General features: G+C 26.8%; 1 protein-coding gene across 1 annotated transcript in view; it reads right to left on the bottom strand.

Annotated features, from left to right (window-relative positions):
- The window catches only part of LOC145844842 (uncharacterized), a 32,949-nt gene extending 10,396 nt beyond the window's left edge, over positions 1-22,553 (bottom strand). The window contains exons 1-6 of the mRNA XM_082952261.1: positions 22,482-22,553; positions 19,322-19,379; positions 16,247-16,424; positions 12,571-12,713; positions 11,929-12,100; positions 9,344-9,411 (exon numbers count right to left, since the gene is read on the bottom strand). Coding sequence (XP_082808387.1) covers positions 9,344-9,411; positions 11,929-12,100; positions 12,571-12,713; positions 16,247-16,424; positions 19,322-19,379; positions 22,482-22,548 — 686 coding nt within the window. The 5' untranslated portion in view covers positions 22,549-22,553. The remainder of the gene's footprint in view (positions 1-9,343; positions 9,412-11,928; positions 12,101-12,570; positions 12,714-16,246; positions 16,425-19,321; positions 19,380-22,481) is intronic.
- Positions 22,554-25,934: the final 3,381 nt, after the last annotated feature.

Raw genomic sequence — 25,934 nt, 5'->3', positions numbered from 1 at the left:
GTAGCAGCTGTATAAAACTGTTGTTTATTATGTGATTAAATAAATAAACAAATATATAAATGTAGTTCAAAAATAAACATTTTAATTTATAAAAAAAAAATGATTAGACAAACAAGACATTTTAAGGTAAATAAGTTAACCGAAGACACTTTTAAATAAATAAAAAAACCTTCTAGTCAAACTCTTTTTGTTGACATAATTCAGGCTTAATCAAAAATACTGAGATTGCTTCTTAACTATACAAATTAATTGAATTTGTACAGTTATTAATAACCTTAACTCTCGATAAATCATAGTTGTTTGCACAATCGACGTTATTAATCAGATGTTCTGCTATCAAAGATCATTTTGTCGTTTTTATAATAGCTTTCGTCTTATTTTTAGTCTTTTCTTTTTTAAAGTTTAATATACATTTAGGTATATGTTTATTTACTCTTGTTTTTACATGCCTAGATGTTTGCCCAATGTAGCTTTTTCGCAGAAGCAATTAAATTTGTAAATAATACAACTTTTATCAAGGTAGGATATTGGGTCCTTGAGTTCCAAACTAAGAAAAGGTTTTGAAACAAATATCACTCTTAGCATTATTTGATTATAAGTCGACTGTGTTTGTTCTTGCTCTTTTTTCTCAAATAAACGTGATACGTTACCCAAATATGGTAGCTTAAGAACTGCAGGAAATTTCTCCGGTCAAACAATTTAGGATTCCATCGTGTGATTTTATGACTCTTTTTATCAGCTGTAATGGATAACCATGTCCCACTAACATTACCTTAATCTTCTTTGTTTTAGAATGAAAAAAAATCAGAAGAACAAATAATACAAGCTCGATAGTACAAACTCTTAATGATAGTAGCTCGATAATACAAACTCTTATCAGGTTTATCTTTTTTTTGGTACAGTTTAGTACAAATTTTGGTACATACTTTTGTATCATATTCGCCCTTTGTTATTAAATTGTATTTAAGTTTTCGGTAATTTTTGTGTTAGTGGTTAATGTTTTTATTGTTTATAAATTGTTGTTAATGTAAGCTGTTTTTTACAATAACTTTGATAGTGCCAACCTGTATCGGAAAACTTCTTTATTGCTGTTATCAATTCATTGCAAGATTAAAATGTTTGAAATTGTAAAACTGGTTGTTAGATTTAAATTTAAGTTATATTTTCAAAACTGTTTAGCTATTTTATTTTTCATTGGATTTAATATTTGATTTCTTGAACATGGAGCAGGAAAGTGTAGGTCTTGCCCCCAGCATCAAACGCTCTAAGCGTTTGGATTTTAAAGAGGTTAAGAATAAGAGGAGCTTTAACTCTACATCTAAAAGCGTTAAACGCAGGCCACAAGGGTTACAATTGGTGACCCTGATTTGACACTCAACCTTCTAACTCAGGAAAAGTTAATAATGCCACAATGGCAAATCACTCAGGCAACAGGACTTAAATAGTTTCATGTAGCAATACAGTTATGGCAAGTGTTCCCACTCCCAGTGAGATAGATCAGTCAGGCAACAGGACTGTTAGAAGTTCAGGTCGTAACCATGATAGAGTTAGAGTTCACACCCATGTGAGTTGACTATATCTTAAGAAGAATAAATAAAGTAACTAAAAATCCAAAATGAAGAGTTTAAGAGACATAAAGCAGCTAAATTGCTAGAAGAAGAGCTCTACTAATCAAGCTCAAAAACCGTGAATTGACTAGACAGATAGGTCAGGAGGGCCAGGATAATCAGGAAAGAAAAACACAGGTATGATGTAAGACAGAATCTTTCAAATTCTGTAAGGCATCCTTCGATACATACGAAAATCCGACAGTTTGTAGCTAGCCCCAGATATACAAGCCTCACCTTGCAACAAGCACTATACCAGGAGGAGCAGTATGAGGGTTTGAAATACTGAATTTGGGTGATGAATGACTCAAATGGTTGAAAAATTTTGTATTTTACTTCGAGGATGAAAAAGCTGTTTTCTATATTTTAAAAAACGCATGGCTGACCAGGATGACTATGATGAGGATGACAAATATTTTGTGCTCAGAGAATATTGGCCAAATAATAATATGTCAGCATACACCCGGTGCACTAAGCCTAGAGACATAAATTTTAATAGCTTGCGTGGTTACTTGATGCATAAGGTTGGAGCCTTACCATGGGCTTTGCTTCCGAACAAACAAATTCATAATATCAGTGGCTATGATCTCAATTATGAGGCCTCGAAATGGCTCCTTGACCTGGAAAATAAAAAAAATTACATAAGTTTTTTTTTGCATTCGATTCCTAACCACTTTAAAAATTGAGTGTCGAGTAGTCTGTCACTTGGCTTACAAAAGGTGTGTCATCGATGTCTGCGATGCAGATATGAGAAACTAAAGAGGTGATTTAATAGAGATCATATATTTCAACAGACCAAAACGGAATCAGCATTTCCTGAACTAAAAAAGGAATGCACAGCAAGGCAGAAAATTTGGGCAGGGACAGATTGGAAGCTCATTTAATAATGCCAACTGTCAAAACTCAAGGAGTTCTAGAATGAGAGACGGAAAGGATGGGGGTGTAATGATTGACTTAATTTTAATTATTGATTGAAATTATCTTAGACTCAAAGCTTCATCTAGCATAGACCTAAATTATAAACCCATCTCCAGTCTAGATGTAGCTAAATTACCTGGTCTGGAAAACCTTCACCGCGGTCTAGCATGGCTGTAACCCTAGGCCTGTCTTAAGGGATTACTTTTATACATATAGAGACAAGTTACTTTTTATATAACTAAATATAAGTGTTTCAGTGTGACAAATGGTTTATTCTCTTTTATTTTAAATTAATAACAGCCATGTTAAAACAATTTATAAGAATATGTACAAAAGTAGTCCAAATTACATCTACAACAACTATATAAACAATAAAAACATTAAACACAAACACATACAAAAATGGCCGTAAACTAAAATATAATTTAATAACAAAGAGCAAATTTGTTACATGGCCACTAATGTGAACACCACTCCGGGGCATTCCCTTCGTTGATCTAAAAAGTGAAAAAGTTTTCTCAAAGGCTGCTGGAACTTTAGAACCACCAAGCTAGCAAATCTACAGTCTAGAATTACCCCTCCTTGAAGAAGCAAGTGATACTCAAAGCACATGCAGTGTCACAGTAAAACCTGTTAACTAACCCTTATTCCTAAATTTTTTCAAGACAATTATCAGTCAAAAAACAGAAAAACAATAGCTCACTCATCAAGAATGGTAAAAAAAGGAGAGGTAAAACTTTTGTGAATAAAACCATCTAAAATGTTACTCCACATGATACCTTTACAATAACTATAGAAGGGCTAACCCAAATTCCTGTGAAGTGTTTGTTAGAGAGCACCACAGATGAGAAAATTCCTGTGAAATATTTGTAAGAGAGTAACATGATGAGAAAATTACTGTGAAGTGTGAAATATTAGTGAGAGAGTACCAAGATGAGAAAGTTCCTGTGAATTGTGTGACAGAGAACACCACCGATGAGAAAATTCCTGTGAAACGTGTGTCAGAAAACACAACAGTAACTACTAAAAACCAAAATTCAACAATTAGGGTACAGATGAAAAAATCCTGTAAAATGTGTGTCAGAGAGCACCTCAATAAGTCAAACCGTAGTAATTGAAAAAGGAGACAAGAAAGTTCCTGTGAAACTTATGCAGTGAGCACCCATAAAGCGAAAAACAAGATATATAAAAAAAAATGCAAGCATGTGGTTTTAAGACAAGTAAAACAAGCCCTTTAACAAATAGAAATTGTAGAGCTGTTATAAGTAATGAAAATGAAGAGCAGCCCCAGACAATTTGAGCAGAGCATAAGTGGGGTACAAAAGTGGGCATTTGCTATAAAAAAAATTCTAGCAACAAACCCAAAAGATCTACCACAAAATTTACAATTTGTGTTGGAAAATTACAGCAACGTGGTTTTCTTGTTAGATACCGGCAGTGAAATAAGTATCCTCCCAAAAGAGCTTACAAACGGGGTAAACAGGTACTTTCCACCTCAAAGCAAAATGATTCAGGAAATAGAAAATGATAAAATCCATTCCATTGGCAGTGCTTATATCACCCTTAAATTAGGCGATCTAAATCCTATAAAACACAATTTCTGGGTAATGCAAGAGTCAGGAAACTATTGCATCTTTGGGTTAGATACACTTACGAAAAATCAGCTATCAATATCACCAGCTACAACTGAATTTAAATGAAATTAGTTTAGACCAAGCAGCTAAACTACTTTTCCAAAATGAATTAAAAGCTAAAATAGTAGCTTCAGTTAACAAAGTTGCAGTCACCAACAAATATGCTTCATTAGAAGAAAAATGTAGAGCCCTGACAGATCAGTGTCCAGAAATAACTAGAAAGCCACATTATGATGAAAACCCTAAACATAGTCACAGTTTAGAAATTGTGGTAGAAAATTATGAAGTAAAATCTATCAAACTTAGGAGATGCTGGGGACAAATAGATCAAATAGAGAGACACTTCAACGATCTTTGTCAGAGGGGCATAGTAGAGTGAGGCAGTGGGGACACATGTGCTTCCCCCGTAACATGTGTGAAGAAAAAAGATGGCTCTTTACGAGTTTGCGTGAATTATACTAGGCTAAATCATTTCACTAAACCTTTATGCTACCCACTCCCAAAAGTTGATTTATTATCTGCAATTATACCAGGAGGAACTTGTTTCTTTACTAAAATTAGAAGTAATATAGATTTATAAGAGGCTTTTTTCAGCTTGCCCATTGTCAAGAAAGTATGCAGCAGTGATAACTCATAATGGAGTTTATATCCCATCACGTTGCCATTTTGGTCTAAAAAACCCTATACGCTTCCAAAATATGATGACTATTAAAGGAATGCGAAAAAATACTCACGTGTACTTAGATGACATTTTTATATATTCAAAAACAGAAGAAGACCACCTCATGTATGTGGAAGAAGCATTAAAGGTATTATATCGTAAATGGCTGTTTCTAAATACGTCTAAGTCTACCTTTGATAAACCACAATTAGAGTTTTTAGGACATTCGATAGGTGTCAACGGAATAGAAAATTGAGTAGAAAAGTACAAGCTATCAGAGAATACCTTATACCAATTACACGGAACAATTTAAATAGATTTCTCAAACTCATCAATAAGTATCATAAATTCTTACCGAAAATGGCAGAAACTACGGCACTCTTAAACGAAATCTCAGGGGGTCCAAAGAAAACCAACAGGACAATACTACGAAAAAACGAAACACAGGTGCAATCTTTTGAGAAAACAAAATGTGCACTGGCGGAGGTAGCAACTTTAGAGTATAAAGATCACGGAAAACCCCTTAAACTGTCTTCTGACACTTCCGACAAATGTCGGAGCTATCTTAGAACAGGAAAAAGAAGAAGGGAAAATAGTTTCTCTTGCATTTTTCTCAAAATGCTTGTCAAGACATAGTAGATCAAGATCGTCGGTATGTCAAGAACTGCGAGCCCTTTCACTAGGTATGAAACACTTTCATGCTAGAATATTAGCTAGAAAATTGATTCTTATATCAGATTCTTTAGCGTTGGTGAAAGCCATAAAAAATTATTGAAAAACCAACTTTCCTATGAGCAAAGGTATCTGCTAACAATAAAAGAATACGACCGGAAATCTTTCATATTCCATGGTCAGAAAATCATGTTACAGATGCACTCAGTCGCCCACCACAAGTAACATCATTGTATCTCAGACAGTATGAGTCAGACTCCGATTATGAGGAAATACTTGATTGTGAATCAAAGGCTGAAGAGGAGCTGCAGTACGAATCAGTAGAAGAACACGAGGAATTAATTAGCCAAGAGAGTCTGTATAAGGAATCAATTGCGACACTCCAGAGATTTGAACCCAACCTTATAGAAACAGCTTTGAACCTTAAAAAAGGTTGAGTTTCTTAAACTAAAAAACTTGGAGGTTGTAGTTGAGGAAGGATACAGCAGGATAATTTTATCAACTGAATTAAGATAAGTAGTTTTAAATGTAGCCAACCAACGACTTCATCTTGGTATAGAGTAATCCACATTATTAGTGGCACAAGACTACTGGCGACCAACTTTAAAAAAAAGTTGAACGTTGGACTCGGTCGTGCGTTGAGTGCCAAGCTGTCAATGTAATCTGCCACAATAGGCCTAAATGTTTTTTTTAATATTTAAAACTGGATGGATACTATAAGATCCCACATGTTTTATCAGTTATAATGGGAGATAGTCAAGAACAACTTCCTTGAAGTAGCTTGCAAACAACTAGAAACTGATCATTAGACAGCAACACCCAACAGCCCCAAACAAATGGGTTCATTGGTTAATTTTTTTATTATTATTGAGTTGTTGTTGATGTAAGCTGTTTTTAACACTGACTTTGATAGTTCCAACTTGTATCTGAAATTTTCTTTATTGCTGTTATCAATTCATTACAAGATTAAACTATTTGTGAATTTAAAACTGGTTGTTTTAAATTTATAAAATTTAAAAATTTAAGTTAAAGTATTAAAATAAAGTTTTTAAGACTATTTAGCTATTTCATATTTCATTTTATTTAATACTTAGTTTCTTTAACGTTGACTAGGAAAATGTAGGTCCTGCCCCCAGCACCAAACGCTTTAAGCATTTAGCTTTAAAAAAAAAAAATAAGAATAATAATAAGCTTTAGCTCTATATCTAAAAGAAATCCATTACTGCAAACCACAAAGGTTACATTCTTCTGTTTGTTTTTTTCTTAATTTGTTTAAAAAGTGTCTTTTGTTATTTTATTAACTTAAAAGTGTCTTTGTTTATTTTAATCATTTTATTTTTTAATTAGTATATATATTGATGATTTTTTTTTTAAGTATTGGTCAATAGTGCTCAGCAAGTAAAAGTAAAGCTTAATTTTTAATTATACAACAAACAACAGCTTTATACAGCTGTTTCATATACGATATATTTCTATAACTTTAAGGGTTGCTTAAATAAAAGGAGTGAATTCATACCATTGTGTTGACATATGAAAAAGCTCCTCTTAAAATCCAAAAAAAAAAAGGTTTAATGTCACTTTTTTGTAGTTTTGTGAAATTTAGTTGTTATTTTAAATCAGGGGTGGGCAGCCTTTTTTAAGAACCGAACATTAAATTTTTATAGAAAAAATTGCTCGCGGGCCGCAATGTATAAAAAAGTCTGTAATTACTTTAAAGTACTTGTAGTAATAAACTTAAAAATATCATTTTAAAGTAAAAAAGTGATAAAATTAGCAACAGTAGTACACTACTAATGAATAATTATTAAATTGAGAACCTAATCATTAGTATTTACTTCAAAAAATACTCTTTTAATCTTTTTAAAAAGGTGTTTTTTGAGCTGAACAGTACCTCGCGGGCCGCAGATTTTGGCTTAAAGGGCTGCATTTGGCCCGCGGGCCGCAGTTTTCCGACCCCTTGTTTAGATGGAATATTCATTTTTGTACTGAATATTTGCACTCTACTATATTCAATAATTATGTTATAGTGTTTTTTTTGTATAAATTTTGTATTAACGTTTAGAAAAGTTCAATTCATTTCGAATCTACAACAGTTCATGACTAAAATTTATCTTATGGTTTTCATGAAACACATGTTCTAATATCTTTAAACTCATGTTTTCTCAATAATTTATTAAAATGCCCTTCAAGTGGGCTATGTAGAAGGTGACATAGTTTATATAATCATATAATTTTTTATAAGTTTTTTTTTTGTTCGACATTTGAAAAGTATACTATATTATTGTGTGTTTTTATTTCTAAACTTTAATAGTTTTTGTTTTTTTCCTAGTAAAAAAAGTTTTTTTCTTACTTTCAGTCTATGGTATTAGTACTTATTTTTGTGTTATTATTTATAAATCATCGCTACTGTTTATTTTGTTTTTGCAGCTTTATTCTCGTATGATGAGTAGTTTTTGCAGTGAAACAAGGTACCTTGAACAAACTTGAAACAAAGTTATCTTAACTCTTAACTTAATTATCTTTACTTGAAACAAAGTTATCTTAACTTAGTAATTAACTCAAGCCTATTTATTCCAATATTTAAAAATACTTTTCATCAAATCAGATTAAAGACATTCTTATATATTTTTTATAAATAATGAGTTTCATCACGTGACTAAAAATATTTGTATCCGAGATAACCCACGACCGGTTTCGTCTTAATAGCTGATTCTATAAATATCGAACGAAACCGATCGTAGGATGTCTCTATTGCTGTTGTTGTAAGTCTTGTGTTGAAGTTTATCATTTATCATTGATGGCGCGAAAAATTTTAGCTTTGTTGATGATGGCCAAGTTTAACATTGGTCAAATATAGATAAGAAATAGTTATTAATAAATGTATTCCTTACAAAAGTTAACCTATAGTAAAACATTAGATAAGTACACAAAAGTTTAAAAAAATTGAAGTTAAACATTGTTATTATATGTTTACAAAAAAGTGTTCATAAGTAAGTTTCACAATTCACAATAAACAAATAATTTTACATGCAAATATAAAATTACAGCTATTAATTACAACTATTAGTGAAACTATATTTAAGTATCATATCAAAATAAAAAATTTTAATCAATTTTAAAATTGTGGCGTAATATTGTTTACTTTAAAATAAAATGAATTGTTCACGTTAAGTGTAAAACTGTTATTTTAAAAGTTTAGTTTGAACTAAGTACTTTAACCTTTTAATTTTTTCAATTTAAATATAAAGGAATCAATTAAATGAAAATTATTTCTTTATTAATTATTAAAAAAAATAATTTATTACTGCATTAGTTTTATATTTAGCAAAAACCTTAACAAGAACATTTAATAAGGTAAGCAAAAACTAAAAAAAAATTTTTAAGTGGTTTATGACGCCCCTAATTTTCCATGGTAATTTATGACCTTTAGCTGATCAAAAACTTTATGTTTTTTATGAAACGTATAAGAAAAATAGAAAAATTACTGAGAAGAAGCAAAGTAAAATAGGTAACCAATACTCAACCTATCTTTTATTTTGTACTGTAATAATTCAAGTTATAAATTAAGCAAAAAAAATCCTTTTTCTTTTCATCCCTGAATTAGTATTTTTTTAACCTAAATACTTCGACATACAAAAATAAGCTTACTGCACACTGTGAAGAGCATAGCATATAACATAGCTAAATAAATTTTAATGCAATATAATGTTTTTATGATTAAACTTTTGCTAATAGTATTATAAAATGCTCTTAGGTTACAGCTCAAATTCTAACAAAAGTAGTTTATACTCTTAACTACCGTTATTTAAAAAGCTTTACTTTTTGCATAAAAAATGTAAACTTTAACATACCCATTGTTCATAAATTCAACAACACTTTCTGCATCAGATGGTGTTTTTCTTGCCGTACATGATGTAAGCTATAGTTTTTATTGTCAGAATACTTTTAAACTTATAAAAATAAACTTAAAATTTAAGTTCAAATTTTATAAATTAAAATAAGAGTACTTACATTGCTTAGTCAATTAGTTTGTAAGAAACTCTAACCAATATTTTCATTGTTAAATATAAAGTTTATTAAATATTAAGTTATAACAAATTCAAAACAGAGATGAATTTGAAACACATTGAAAATTCATTTATTTCAAAATATTAACTTTTACAAAATAAACAGTTACTCAGTTTGCACTATCAGATAAAAGAAAGTTTGTAATTAAAAAACAAGAACTCATCACTTAATGCCAAAATTATTTAAACGAACTTTTATAGATCAACGTTTAAAAAGTAGATTTACTGTTACAAATAAGTATGTGTTGTATCCATCTTCAATATCAATATGTTTTGTTATGAAAATTCTTTTAAATTTTTAAACTCTTATTTTTAATCAATATTACTAAATATAAGTTTTTTGATTTTTTTTATTGCGATTTTATTAGTGTAAACTTAAACTGTATTTCTGGTATTTAATACTTTTTTTTTAATTTAACCAAAACCAAAAGTTTATGTTTAGAACAACATATTGATTTTGAAATCAGCCTTTTTAATTTAAAACCATTTTATATTACCTAAGGCTAAATATTACAATTCTTACCGTAAAAACTCAAATTTTAAACAACATATGATAAATTTTATATTGTTTTTTCATATAACTTTTATAAATTTTGACTAAAATTTGTTTGTATATTTTTGTTTTATTTCTGCACAATAATTTAGTTAGCCATTATATAATAAATAAGTTAATACAACATGTTTTCCTAAAATATAACTATACTTTTACCAATAGTTTGTCATCATTTTTTTATTATTGCAGATTCACAGTTTCAAAATCCGTTTTGCAGTGAATCTCAGTAACTAGTTATCTTGTAATGAATAAAATTTTTAAATAAAAAGTATACGATTAAAGCTAGAACTTATAAATTTGCAGAAACATTTTATTAAGCCTTAACAGACTTCTTTTTTGCTCTGGTTTTCTCGATAAGTATAAAAAATAAGCATCGTAAACCTAACTTCTAGCAAATATTTATTTTTTATCTTTTCAAATTAAATTGTGCTCTACTTCTTAAATAACTTTCTGACTAAACTTTTAGTTATACAAAATAGAAACCAATTTTTGGTTTTAACTTATATTGTAAAGCTTCCTAAAAAAGTTTTTTTAAAAACTTGAATTTGTTTAAAAATCAATACTTTTAAAAAAGTTAGATAATAACTAAATTTTAAAAAGTTTTAATTTAAAGAAAAATACAATCTTTTCTAATTAAGGAATGTTCTAGAGTCTAGACCTAGAGCTTAAAACCAAGATTTCTTTTAAAATAAAAATAAAATATTTTTCAAAGCTTTTATAATTTGTTGAAATTGTAATTTTTGTATCTTGTTTATTTTTTACATCCGTTTTACTTATTAAAACTCTCAATAAATGATGAAAGTTTTGAGAATAGTTTGATTTTTTATTTCAATAGACAGCTTGTTTTAAGCTCTAGAGCATTTTTTATTGATATTTTTTTTCTTTTAATAAAAACTTTTAAAATTTTACTTATTATCTAACTTTTTTAAAAGTGTTAGGTTTAAACAAAACTGAATTTTTAAGAAAACGTTACGACACAAACTTGTACATTAAACGCAATGATTTATTTATATTTTTTACAATTACAAATTTAGCTTAAAAATTATTTAAGAAGTACAGTACAGTTTAATTTGAAAAGTTTAAAATAAACATTTTCTAGAAGTTAGGTATACGATCGTTATTATTTGTATTTATCGAGATAATCAGAGCAAAAAAGAAAAGCATTAAGACTTAAAAACCTTTTTCTACAAGTTTATAAGTTCTAAATATAAAATGTCAAACTTAAAACTTTATATAAATTTTACTTTTATTTGTTGTTTATAAAAAATATCAAATTTTTCGTGAAATTTTTTGAGTTCTTTTTTAATGAAAACAGTGCTTTAATGATTTTATAAGAGTTAGATTAAAATTTATGAGCTAAAATTTTTATTTAAACAAAAAAAAATTTCAGTTAAGTTTAAAACATTTATTAACTATTATCGTTATGCAAACATTTTGAAGTATACTAAATAATTGTAACAAAAAAAAAACAGTAGAAGTTTTGTAATTTTTTAGTTGAAATAAAATTTTTAAAAAAGTTTTTTTTTCAATAATTTGATGACTCAGAAAATAAGTACAAAAGTAGGCTTAAAAAAAACAAAAAAAAAATTTGTTATAAAAAATGTTTATAAAACTAGTGACTAAACTTTAATAACTTAGGTTTTAAATTTTATTAACTTTAAATTACGATAAAGGTCTAAAAAATTAAAATATTTAAACTTCGTTATTACAGATATATCACTATATCTTGAAAACAAGTATATGAGTAAATTCAAAAAAAATAAGTTCTATAAACTACTATTAAAAACAAAACTAAATTTATAACATAATAACAAACCACAACTCCATAATTTCCTTCTTCAGCAGGTTCATAATCAACTTCTACATACAACTGGGTACCAGATGAGATGGTATTTCCATTATCTAAAATCTTATTGTCATCAGATCTCATCACATACATTTGAATCTGGGGTGTAAATTGTAAGGGACTTCCAAGTGGACTTCCTGATCTGTAAAATTTCAAACAATTTTCAAACATTATATTTTAGAGCTAAGATGAAAAAACATTTTTACAAACAGTTTTTTTTAAATCTAAACAAAGTAAAAATTGTTTAAGTATTGTTTATGTTTATAACAACTTTAACAACTTCATACGTAAAAGAGTTTTTTCTACAGAGTGCATAAACTAAGTAGTCTAAATTTTACATATTTGTTTATCATCTATAAAATAGTAGTTTTATAACTTTTTTTAAGGTTTACTAAAAACTGAGATTTTCATTTTAACATAGTTATGTTTATTTGAAGTAGATAAAGTTTTTTTTTTTGATAAAACAATTTACTTAAAAAACTCATTAATGTATTTGGTTTTTCAAGATTTCTTATAAAGCCAGAAATAAACTAGGTTTCAGTTGTAAGTTTTTAGGACCTTATTTCTATGAATAGTATTTAAGATTATAAAGTTTTATATGAATTTTCCAACCCTGTTGTTGTGTAAGAAGTTATCAACTCATAGTTTTTGTTATATGCACAGATAAATCTACTGACGATGTTTCTACGTCTAACAGTTGTATAGTCTTCGTGTGCTCTAAGTGTGTATATAAATTCATAACCAGTTGTAAGCTCCTGTTTTTTAAATTTTAAAAATTCTATAGTGTTTTTTCAATTTTATTGTATACACTATATTTTAAATTTTAAAAAGTATTGAACCATTTACAAAATACATCTTTGTAAGTAGTGTGAAGTAAATAATCGTATAACTGTTATCATTATTATATTTTATGGTCTTATTTATATATAAACTTATATCATTGTAATCAATGTACAAAGTTTTTCTAAACTTTCAACAACTTGCAAACTAAACAAGCTAAAAATGTAGGATCAAGTTTGAAAATGAGATTTTAGGGTACCGTAAAGTTTTATACTATAGTTCATACTATACATTTACTTTTCTTATTAAATTAAGACTAATAAAACGTTGTAAAATTTTAGTTATGTCAGAAGTATAATTTTTTATATTTTTTTTAAGTATTATTTTTGTGTACTGTTTGAACATCTTTACTTTTCAAGGTTTTTATATTTATTTTAAGCTAAATAAATATATTGAAAAGTTGCTTGAAATCACGAGGAGAGTAAATAATATTTCTATTATATAGTAAAGGAGTGAAAAGCAAAAATACAATCATTAGATCAAAATTTTGTTTTAATTATTTATTTAATATAAATAAGACATGATTATTTGTTTTTCAAGAAAATTATATCATAAAACCAAATATCTGTGTTATTGTTTTGCTTTTTGAGTCATAAAAGAGTAGTATTTTAAAATATATTTTAATCAATTTGCTTTTTTTTTTGTTTCTATATTGTGCCGAAAAACATATTTCCAAAGTTTGCATTTACACAAAATCACTTTATAAATGAATTTTTTTACACGCTAGAACATTAAGTATTTATTTCTTTTACAAAATAACGGGTGGCTTCAGAAAGTAGAACAAATTTATTAGACTGATTTAAGTACATGCAGATTTTTACTGATACGCAAGTTTGTTTATTTTTTATTTATAGTAATTATCAAAAAACTTATTATACTCTATTCTCTAACCCTAACCCAAACGCCTACTCTACCCCTTGCCCAATCTCATGAACTTTATCAAAAAATCCTTCAAAGGTGTCGGTAAATATTGCATGTTTATAAAGCAGCCCTAGAACTTTACCAATTTATCTGAAGCCACCAAAAGTGTTGACTATTACGGTCAACTTTATCGAACTTAAGTTTAATATTAATACTTATATCTAAGTTTAACAAAGTTTTTAATATCTAAGTTTATACAACGAAAAAACTTTAGAAAAGTTCTTAGAAACTAAATAAATAATAGTTAGGTAAATTAAGCAGATAAACTTAAATAAGAAATATTAAAACCATTTGTTTCTTAAAGCAGGTGAGAAAAAATTAAAACAGAAAATTTTAAAAATTTTTAGTAAAACTGGAAGAACTTTTGAAGATAAAATACTAGCTTTAAGTAGTTTTAAATAACAATTTACAACACAAAAGTTAGGTATAAAATGTTCATTTTACTTTTGCAACTTTGTTAATTAAAGACAGATGTTATGAATAACCTTGTTATATACTTGTATTTTTAAATTTAAAAGTTTGTTCTAAAACTTATTTTTTACTTATATACTTTAACTTTTTTAGATTAATTTATATAAAACCATATTCTAAAAATATGTAAGCATTGTCTGCTTGTTCCGAGAGACTCGAAAAAGATAAACAATTTTTTTACTCTAGTATAACACTATATAAAGCCGAGCGCTGCTTGAAAAGGGAGTTTTTTTGCGGTTTTGCAGTTTTTGAATACTCTTAAGTAGAATGTTAAAACTTCCGTCGTATTTAAGCGTCGCAGCTTTTTGTTTAAAGCGAGTATTTTCAGGTTCATTCGCTTTTCGTTTCGGCTAGCTATCATTGTTGGCAAGAATAGTTACAATTAGTTACAATTAAAGCAAACGCTCTTTTGTTTTAGCAGGCAGTTTTTAGATTCTTTGTGAACCAGATTTCATTGTTTTTTGTTAGAATTACGTATTTTTTGACTTAGTATCAAACAGGACCTCGAGAAACATTTACCAGAACGTGTTTCGGTCTTGTTGTGAACGTCACTTAGATTGTAGTTTAGCGATTATATACGTTCAGCTTTCGATGTTTTATAGCGACTGTTACTCAGCATTGCACTTATATTGTAGTCTACTAACTTTAATAGACACCGCTGAGAAACGAAAGCAAGTGGAATTCAATACACTTTTCAGCTTTCGTTGATCGCTACAACCGTTTTTCGAACTTTTCACTTCTACAATGAATTAATTTCCTGTAAAAATTGCCAAAAAACTAAAGCAAGTGTTACACTTTTCAGCTTTCGTTGTTCTCTATGACCGTTTTTCGAGCTACACTATTACAGTGAGTTATTTTCCTGTAAGAATCGCCGAAAAGCAAAAGCAAGTGTATATTTGGTTTGTATTTATTTCCAGCTTTAGTTGTTTTTAAACAACCGTTTCTCAAATAGATACTTCTATTGCAGTTCAACCAAAGCTGACTTTTCATATTCAAGTCCTAGCTTGGCTCTGAGTCAGTAAGAATTGCTGAGGACTGTAAACAAACGCTAATACATTCAATAAAAGTTACCCTGCAAACAAACCATCGAGCTCTGACTTGCATGTGTGTGAGTATTATTTTTTGTCGCTTGTTAGTAACATTGTAAAACAAACTTAGAGTGCCGAACCTACACTTTTAGTATTAACAGTAGAACGTAGTTAAGTAAGTTCTAATGTTGATAAAACTAGTGTATCGTATTTTGTTCTATACCAAATTTATATAGTGGAGTATACGTTGAAATCACTAAGATTAAATTAAAGATAATAATAATAATAATAATAATAGTAATAATAATAATAATAATAATAATAATAATAATAATAATAATAATAATAATAATAATAATAATAATAATAATAATAATAATAATAATAATAATAATAATGATAATGATAATGATAATTATCATTATCATTATCATTTACTGTAGTTATAGATTTTTCAATTTTCGGTAGTCTTATTCTATGAATGTACAAAACATCTTATAATTTAAAATTATAAGCTTAAACATGTAGTAATACAGCCAAAGATTGTCACAATGCCAAACAACTATAATTTTGAAAAATCTAGCTGTTCTAATTATTTGTTTTCATAGAATAAAAAATCATAAATTTATTCTTAAGAATATAAGCTAAACGCCTAAGACATTTAAAACCGCCAGATCTAAAACAGTCTTATTTATTGAAGGTATGATTTGAAAACAAACTTAATTGTAGCAATATGCTAATTGCTCATAGCCAGTACTGAAAATTGCTGAGTAAACTTATTTTAATTATTAAGCTTAGTAAAACTTTACCTATTTGTTTTGGTAGGTACATCTGAAGAAAATTTTAGACTAGAAAATCTACCACTCTAGTTAGTTTGTGCCTTTTTTAAGTATAAATTTTTAATTCAGTTTTTTAATAAGTATTGACAAAAATACTTTTTTAATGTAAAATTATGTTATCAGTTAGGTAATAGTTTTAACCATAACAATATTCTAATAAAATTACAAAACATTAAGTTATAAACTCACTCTTATTTCTGCTTCACATCCTGGACTACTACTATTTACTTGAAATATAAGTCCTGAAGTAAAGTTGTTTAATAAATCTCTACAGTTTGAGTTTGGAGACAAAGAGAAGTTTTGCGAAATATAAACTGCATCAGTATCATATTCTATACCGTACTTTGCATAGTCACCAGGAATAATTCTAGTTGAAAATTTTAATTTACATCAATATTTACAAGTTTACAAAGCATGTTAAACAATATATACACAAGAATTTATCTATATGTTTATTTTTTTTATAAATTACTCTTTTTCGTTTTAAAACAATTTATAACGTAATAAGGCATTTAATCCTACAGATCTAATGTTGCAGAACTCATTGAAAAATCAAAACTACTGTTTAAACTTTTGGGCTTTTTTTTTACTCGATCAAGTTAATGAAACACCATTTAAAACATACCCCTTCATTTTTAAGGCAATATTTTATTAAAACAATTAACTTTAAGATATTATCACCTGCAAACAATTTAACTAGTTGCATATTTGTTAGAAAAAAACTTATTTAGTTGCTTCTCTAAGTTTGTTTTCAAGACGAAAACTACTTCATTTTACGCTAAAACAGGGGTCTACCAAAAGGGTAAATCTGCGTCCTGCGAGTACGTTTTTTTAATGGAATGCCGCCCGCAAAAAAATCTGCATAATTATGTATTATAGTTGTTTTTTCACTTTAATTTTGTTTAAGTTTGTACAGACACATTTCAACAAAAGTAAGAATACCTTATAAGGTACAACTATTTAGTTCAGAATACAATTACATTTTTTAAAGTAAATTACTGTGGAGTTAAAATAAATTTCCATGCACACCAATGTACAGTGTACACATATGCTCATTCAAATTTTTTTAGTTTTTACCTAATTCAGGTTTAATGTAATTTAAGCATAGTTTTTAATTATGAACGGAAAATTTTGAGGTAATAAATAAAGCACATACCTAAAACTAATAAACAAAAATAATCAAAGTGAAAGTCAGTGTAATTTCGCAAATACAATTGGAAATGGGATAATTAACATTCGAAAATATTATTTACAAGGCAACATTTAAAATTCACCTTGAGAAGAAGTTTTACATCGGCTTAGGCTTAACTCAACTAAGTTAAGTTTCAGATATGGCAACCGTAAAAATCTTATAAAGGTGACGTGGATGATTGGGCTTAAAAAGTATGTTTGCGGCTTAAAGCGAAAAAATGTTGATAACAAAATATCTTTGGAGGTTTTATAAACAACACAGCCTACAGTCGATAGTTATAACCCGGTGTGTAGACTGTGCTAAAAAGAAGTTACCGCCATTATGTATGCTGTAAAGTGGAAATCAATAAGTCTGCCTAAACAAGAGGAGTATATTAGTCTGAATATGTATATAGTTGTTGAACTTGTCTAAAAAATGCACAAAATTCAAAGTAATGTTGCAATGTTTTTAGTTTTGTGTGATTTGTATGTTTTAAGTTTAAAATTTAATATAATTTTCTAAAAAAAACTTTGCATTAAACATGTGTTCCACTTTTTAATAATAATTTTGAAATGATTTGCTATCATTTCCAACCCGCGATCTTTTCTTACCATATTACAACAAATAATGAATGATTTTTATAAGGTTAGTTTGAATTTTTTGAGCATTAAAATATAAGTTTTAAAGAAATTTTACTAAAGGTTTATAGTGCTTTCCGTTATTTTATAATTTTGAATCCAATTTTAAACTGGTATATAAAGTATTAGTTTAAAAAAAACTTTTTATTAATACTTTTAAATTATCTATTATTATTCACAGTTTGTGTTTACCCAATTTTATCTCAAGAAAAGCTAAGCAAAAATATCAATGCACTTTTAAACGTTTAAAAGTTAAAAATTTGTGTTAGAATAATTTAGATCATTAAAAAAACGCTATTATACACTTTTGTACCTTGAAATAAAACATATATCAATCACTTTGTTTAAGCTGTTGTTTTTTTTTTGCTTTTATAAGTACATAAAAGTACTACTACTTTTTTTATTATTTATTAAATTTGTAAACAAACAAATGTGTATTTCGAGTAAAACTTATCCGATTAAAGCGGTAGTTAACTTAAAAAAAATTCAAAACTTTTGTGTTCACAAAAAAAAAAGTTATTTGAAACTAGTTGAAATAAAAGTGGTATTTAGAAACAAAATCTATCGTTTAAAAAGATTTTAAAAGCTTATTTAAAAGTTTGAAAATAATTAATGGACTAGTTTTTACACAGTTGTTTGTTGTATAACAAGTTATAATTAAAAAACAATTTTAAAACGCATTAACCCTATAATAAAAGAAATATATTTTGATACTAAAATAATTTGTTTGACTCTTCTTTATTGCTACTAAAAAAACAAAAAACAGGGTTTCCCAAACTTATTTTCTCAATACATTTTTTCAGAAAACCAAAAAAATGATCGCCTATTTGTTACAAACCAAAAACATCTAGAGTAAGTTTTATTAACCTAGTCAACTGTGTTTAAGACTTTTGTTTTCCTAGATACAAACCCCAGAATATCTAAAGTAAGTTTCTAAAATCTTGTGAAATATGCCGAAGTAACCCTTTATAGCCCTATTACTCTTCATTGCCCCTTTTGCAGCTTATCGCTCCTTACTTTCTAAGATGACCCCTAAGGTGGCCATATGGACCACTTTAGGAAACCCTGGTTTAGAAAATGCTTGTGAGTTACATAGTTAAAACTTCAAGCTTTAATTTTACGTTTTTATTTTTAATAGGTAATTTAAAATAGTTTCCAAAAGTTTTAATCTTATACGTAGTGCTATAGAAACGAAACATTTTGAAGGGTACAAATTTTAATTGATCATTAAAAAATAATGTTTGCGTTTTGTCTAAACGAATTTGTATTTAAGTAAGTCTATTGTATTTTGATAAATATTTCTATTTCTCTGCTACTTCAGAATAAATTTAGGATATTTTGTCAATAAAAATTAAACCATTGGAAATGTTGACCGATATTTAATAATGAAAGTCTGTGCACAGCTTTTTATAAATTTTAAAGCAACTAGTATAACTTAATTTAAAAAGAACAAACTTCAGAACAAGGTTTCCTTCTTCACAAGAAAATTCTGTGCTATCACCAATGGTCAAATCTGATAAAATAAAAATATCAAACTTTAAAACTTATCCAAATATTATCAAAATATTATATAGTATACAACTTAGAACTTTAAAAATAATAGTATGTAAATATTAATAACATCATTTTTAAAAAAGAAGTGAAACAAAATAAAATTATCTTAATTAATCTGATATCTTTAAAAGACTTGTGTATAGAACGTTTAAGTCTAAACAAAAAAATAGTCTAGATACTAAAATGCAGATAAAAGTTTCAAAAACGTTTTAAACAGAGATAAGTTATGGTCTATTATTTGAATGAAAATAAAAATTTACAGACTGAACAATCAACTAAAAATTTAAAACAATAATTTGACCTTTTACAGAATTGATAATAAAAAAAAAAAAATTAAAAACAGAATATTTCAACCAGCTTTAAACTTATTTAAAACTGCTTCTAACTATTTGAAGGTTCAATGTTTTTTTATTTGGAACAATTCTTAACTGAATAGTGATAGTATCAATTAAACATAATAACTCTTTTAATCTACAAATGAAAACCTTTACAAATAAACAACAAAATGAAAGCTCAAATTGTTTACTCAAATTAAGTTGAATATTTATAAGCTAAGTCTAGTAAAAAAATATCATAGTTTAAAAACTAAGTTTTTTATATTTAAATATAAAGTGCTTCGAGAATATGTAGCTTGAAAGAGCTTTTCGCTTACGAAACAATCAGAAATATTATTTTTTTTGATCAACTGTTTCCGAATCACTCGAGGTTTTTGGTGTTAGAACTAGCTTACCGCTAAGAGGTAGTTTTTTATAGTTGTTTCTTATAAACATTTTATTCAGTTTTTGACAGTTTTCATTTATTCGTAACTGGAACCTTTGAGTTATATCATTTTGGTAGTGGCTGTGTAGATTGATGACAGATAGATGAATCATTATGTACCGAAGATTGTCAAAGACTGGACTAAAGATTGTTGTTCTGATAAACTAGATACATAAAATTTCTTTGCCGTGACAGGCATAGAGAATAGGAATATTTTCATAGGAATATTTTCCGAAAGTATTAATCAACAGCCACAAGTAGGCTAAAAAATTAAGGGTTGAAGTTTGATTTTAATTCAAGCTTAAAACTCCTTCAAGCTGTTCTGGAAGCATTTTCATAAACCAAGTAAAGAGAGTAACTTTATTCTAATAGATTTTTAAGATTTCTGTATTAAGTTTTTCTTAAATAAATGAAAACGTTTAGTTTGTTTTATTAAAAAGTTTGCTTATAATATGTTTAACTTGGTAAAGTATAGCTCCACAGTTAAATAATTTTAGTTAATTCAAATAGTCAACAGTAATATCATTAACTTTCTTAAGATCAATTTAAAAATTTAGTTTTGGATAAACATAGTTTACTTTTATAGCTAAAGTTTATAATTTGATGTTAACAATGGGCCTTAGTTTTATTTCATTTGAAAAGTTTTATGCCTATTTGGAAAAATTTTACTCACGAGAATTGGTTGAAACCACTAAAACTATTATTTTTATTTTTATGCAGTATGTAAAATTAATTCTTATTTTCAAATTTTACACTGTTAATGAACTTTATCTGAAATACATATAGATATTGATAACTTTCGGTTTTACTACAACCAAGAATTTTATATTTAATGAAAATTTAGTGAAACTAAATTGTTTTCAAACCTAAGTAGGTATCAAAATAAACACTTAGCACTATTACCACTAAATATACACTACACAGTAGTTCAAACCAGTGGCGTAGTGTGGTATTTTGATCAGGGGGTGCGCAAATTTTTTTCTCAAAAAATCCCTTAAATTTAAACTTTTGTAATTAGCTATAAAAAGATCTTTTTCTAAGTAATATAATTGAAATAAATTAAGTAAAATAAGTTCGAAGTAACTGTTTCAAAAAATACATGTATATTACAAAATTAAACAATTAAAAAAAGGTATAAATTTCATTAGAATTACTTATACTTGCACAAATGTAAACTTCTAAATAAAAACTGTTTTTACTACTTACAGTAAACTTTGTATGTTTAAAAATTAATATATTCAATATACGAAAGTATTTGTTTTATTTACGAAAAAATTATCAATCTCGTTAATATACAATACAAAAGCGATAACAACACCTCATTGCACATAATTTAAATAAAGTTACACAGAAATTAAAATAGACCAACTCTATAACTGTTAATGCAATTTATTACAATTTTGTAAAATAGTTATAAGTATACTTTTTACATTTAATGTATCTGATTGTATTTGTTTAAAATAAAAACCACAAAGAAGTTTTATTTCCTATAGGCCGACACGCTTTTTCTCTTTAGTTTACAAAAATAAAGATCAGAAAACTAGCAGTAGTCTTAACATTTATTGTAGCATAAAAAAAAAACTTGTAAAATTGTTTAATTTTTCTTTAAGCGTGACGTATACTTCTAATTTTTTTGTAGAAAAATCTGTCAAAAGATTATACTAAAGCGGTGCACTAATTAGTTGCGTTCTTTTTGAGTCTAAATTATTATGAATTAATCAAATTATAATTTTTTTTCTTATTAAGTTTTTCATCAACACCGGTGCGCACTTTCGCTTGCGCACCGAATCAGTGTATTGGGTAATTTCCCGAACTTGTCACTAATTGATTAACAAAATTTCGTTTAACTTTTCGAATACTAGATAAACATAGTTGAAAAAAGGTAAATTAAGCAGAATAAATAAACAACTAAGGATAAAGATATTACATTCTTTTTTTTTTTGAGTGGCTCGCATGCGCCATTGTCCCTCCCCACGCTACGCCCCTGGTTCAAACGACCAAATAAATAAATCTATGCCTTTTTTTTTGAAAAAGTTTTTTCGTACACCAGGTCTTGGACCAAACTTTTTTAGTGTTTTTTTGTCGTTCAATAAACAATACTTTTAAACCAACTAATCTTAATATATGTCATAATTAGTAACAATTGAATGAGCAAGTTTTTAGTTTTATTTTGGTAGGAACTAATACTTTTAGCATTTTGACACACAGAGCTTGTAACTTTAAAGTTTAAGAATAATTAAGATTTCAAACAACTACAAGAAACTTATTAAAAAAAGTATACAATTTAAAACAAAAGCCTTACCTCCAAAAACAACAGGTGGTGTGAAGTAAACAAACAGAAAAAATAATAGCAATTTTATACTAAACATTTTTGTACAGCTGTTCAACTACTATGTTTTTTATTTTGATTAGAACAACTTACTACTTACAAGGTTTAAAAAAATAAGTCTATATATTTAAAAAAGTATGTCTTTCAGACTTTTTACACTAAAAACTAATACGCACTTTTTTTCAAGATTTTTTTTACTTTTAGAATATCATTTAAGAAATGCGTTTATTTTTTAACCATAAAGTAAAGCAGTTCTAGTTTTTCTAGATACTAAAAACTTATTTTCGTTTAGTTCTAATTAAGAAAAAAACGTTTATTTGAATATCTTTTAAAAAACAATACTTTTAAAATGAGTATCTTAAACTGTTTTAGTTTTTAATTTATATCTTGTATTTATATACTCAAACTTAGTATGAGAACTATTTTTTTGTTCGATAATAAACTAACATAAATATTTAACTATAAATTTAAAACACACTTTAAAATCTGAAGTTATTCATTTAGATATTTTAACTTAACTTTTTTAAAGTTGCTAACCTAAAAAGCGGATCTAATGGATGATTCATTTTCCTGTTATTATTTTAAAACTTTAAAATTAATTTATAAAACGTTAACTTTTTATTTATTAAAGTTTTGTTTATAAATTTTGTGTATGTTTTTAAATAGATTAGAGAATTTAAGCAGAATTTAAAGAAATTTTTACTATAGTTAATATTTTACTGTTTTCAAAAATATATCTAAATTTTCCATAAAACTTTTTACGTGTCCTTAATTAACTTTATTTACCTGCTAAAGTATTAATTAATACATAATATTAGTATTCCATACAAAAGAGACGTCTTAAATACTAATTTTTTTTCAATGAAACTTTTTAATAGCTTTATAGTGAACATTTTAATTAAAACCGTTTTGGACTTAATTACTTAAGCTAAATAATTTCTTCAACTTATTAATAGGTTTCACTTTTTAAATATTTATAGAAAAAATGTTTCAATTAAATAAACTAGTTCATAAGTTTCAGCTACCAAACAACTAAGATAATCTTGAAATTGAGCTGATTTTTAAAGGTTTATCAATTTGATTTGACTTCAGTGAAATTAAGCACAAAAAAGATTGCTGTTTTATTGGAAAAGTTCAAACTGGCAAAAAAGTTATTTACAGTAGAAAAACTAAAATAAGAAAAAAAAAGTGCATGCTCGCTAATAAGGCCATGTTTGGTATGCCTTTTTTGTAATTATGGCTAGATAATAACAAAACACTTTTTTTCAAACACTTTACTTCTTTTGTATTTTTCAATGCATATAAAAAGCGCAAACTATTTTTTATATTAAGTTAACGTATTTAAATTTTATTCAACGAACCAAACAAAAGAAACCAAAAAAAAAAAAAACGAAACATAATTTAATAAAGTTTGAAATCAATTTAACAAAAGCAAATCACAACATAAACAATTTGATTTATATTGATTTTTAGTTTTAAAGTGAAAACAAATTTCTAAGCTGAATCAATTTAATCTACTTCTCGACTAAAACCGGCCGGGTTAGCAAGGATGCACAGCATTATGGTTGCTGTTTCAAACAAAAATGGTTTTTTACGTATAATGTATGTGCTTCAAAACTTTCAAATATAAATTAAATCAAGCTATTTAATTTTTTGGAAAAGCTAGTAATTAGAACTTATAAGCAGGTTTATGAAGATTTTAGTGTTTTTGCTAAGAAATGAATTAAGTTACTTCTTTATACATACTTTTACAAAGAACATTAATGACTTACATGTTTTGATTAGAACTACCAAACTAAAACAATGAAAGCACATCTAAAGATAAAAAAAATAACTTTAAACTTGTATTACTATTAAATTTTATAGAATTAGAAAAATGCATTTTCACACTGAGTTTTGTTTTTTTTTTAACGAAAACGTCTGTAGAGAGATTACTATCAAAAAATATCTTGAAGAGAATACATTTTTTTATTTAGAAACTGTTTTTAAAGAAAAGTTAGCAGACTGAAGTCGCGAATCCCTTAATTACATTAAGTTTAATGTTAGTTAACTACAAACTCTTCTTTTCTTTTTAAATTTCTTAACTTTTAGTTAGATATTTTTTTTCTTATATAAACTTATTTAAAACTGATAAATTTGTAAACCAGTTAAACTTTACTTACGAAAGCTATCAAACACTTTATATAAGTACCTTTATAATAAAGTTATAGATTGGTAACTTTTTGTTTGTTTTCAATATTTCAAAATGCTATAAATATGTTCTAAACAACATCAGTTTAAACTATAATATGTTAAACAATATTAAACAGACCTAGAAATGTTTATAAATTTGTTTTTAAGTCCTCATAAATGAATATATTGTTTTTAAAAGTCATGTGGCAATATTAACGTCATTGTACAACAACTCTCAAGAGTGCTTAGAAGTTCTTGAAACTACCGTAAATTGTTTTAGTTTGTTTCACTTTCACTCGTAGTTACAGAAAATGTTTGAGATGATTTAGAAAGTTACTCTTTTCATATGAGTTATTAAAAACTATATCTAAGCATTTGTTTAAAATTTCTGCTACCGAAAAAATTAAATACATAAAAAGTTGATGATGTTGGAATTATTAATTTTCGTTTATTTCTAAGATTTGTACATATAATAGTATGTTTAAACTTTAAATATTTTAAAATGTAAAGTTGTGAATTTTTGTCTAATGGTCATCTAAACAGACTTAAAAGCAACTTAAAAATTAGCAATTATTTTTAGATATTGCTATTAATGTTTCGCAACTTAAATACAGTAAGTAAATTTTGTTAGTGAAGAAATTGAAAAACTAAACATATTGTATTCTGATGAAACAAATAAAAAAGCTAGGTTAGTTTTATTTCAAAAACGCAAGTGTAAAAGTGATTTGTATTTTGTGTTTTGTTTTATTTGTCATTATTTTAAATTAATATTTATTTTAAAGATTTTTTTTGTTGTGTAGACAGGGTTTTAGTCTACCTTTCTTTAGTTTAATTTTGTATTCTGTTAACTTTTTCTATCTCAACTTTCTCTGACCTGCTGAATTTGTAAGTTTTATTTTAGTTTATTTTTACAAAATATTTCCCATTCCAAGTCGTATTTTTTCATGTCATTTAAATTCAGGACGAATTCTAAGTATCAGTGAGATAATTAATTTTAGTCATCATTATTTTCTTAATAGTTAAAAAAGTTAACTAAATAGTTGCAATTAAGTTTATTGGGTCTAACATTTTTACCTTTATAATATTTACGAAGTTTTAAACATTACTATGAAATATAGCTTTTTACTTATCAGAAATAAAATTATTAATTTTAGGTTAGAAAAAGCGTTTAAAAACATTAAATAAGTATACACTGAAAAATTACAAATAAAGTTTTTCAAATTTTGTAAGTACGTGAAAAAATATCGGACCAAC

This window comes from Thalia democratica, chromosome 9, assembly GCF_965202585.1.
Source record: "Thalia democratica chromosome 9, ktThaDemo2.hap1.1, whole genome shotgun sequence".
In the NCBI taxonomy this organism is placed as follows: Eukaryota; Metazoa; Chordata; class Thaliacea; order Salpida; family Salpidae; genus Thalia; species Thalia democratica.
The sequence above is the reverse complement of the archived record's forward strand: the minus strand, read 5'-3'. Positions and strand labels throughout refer to the sequence as shown.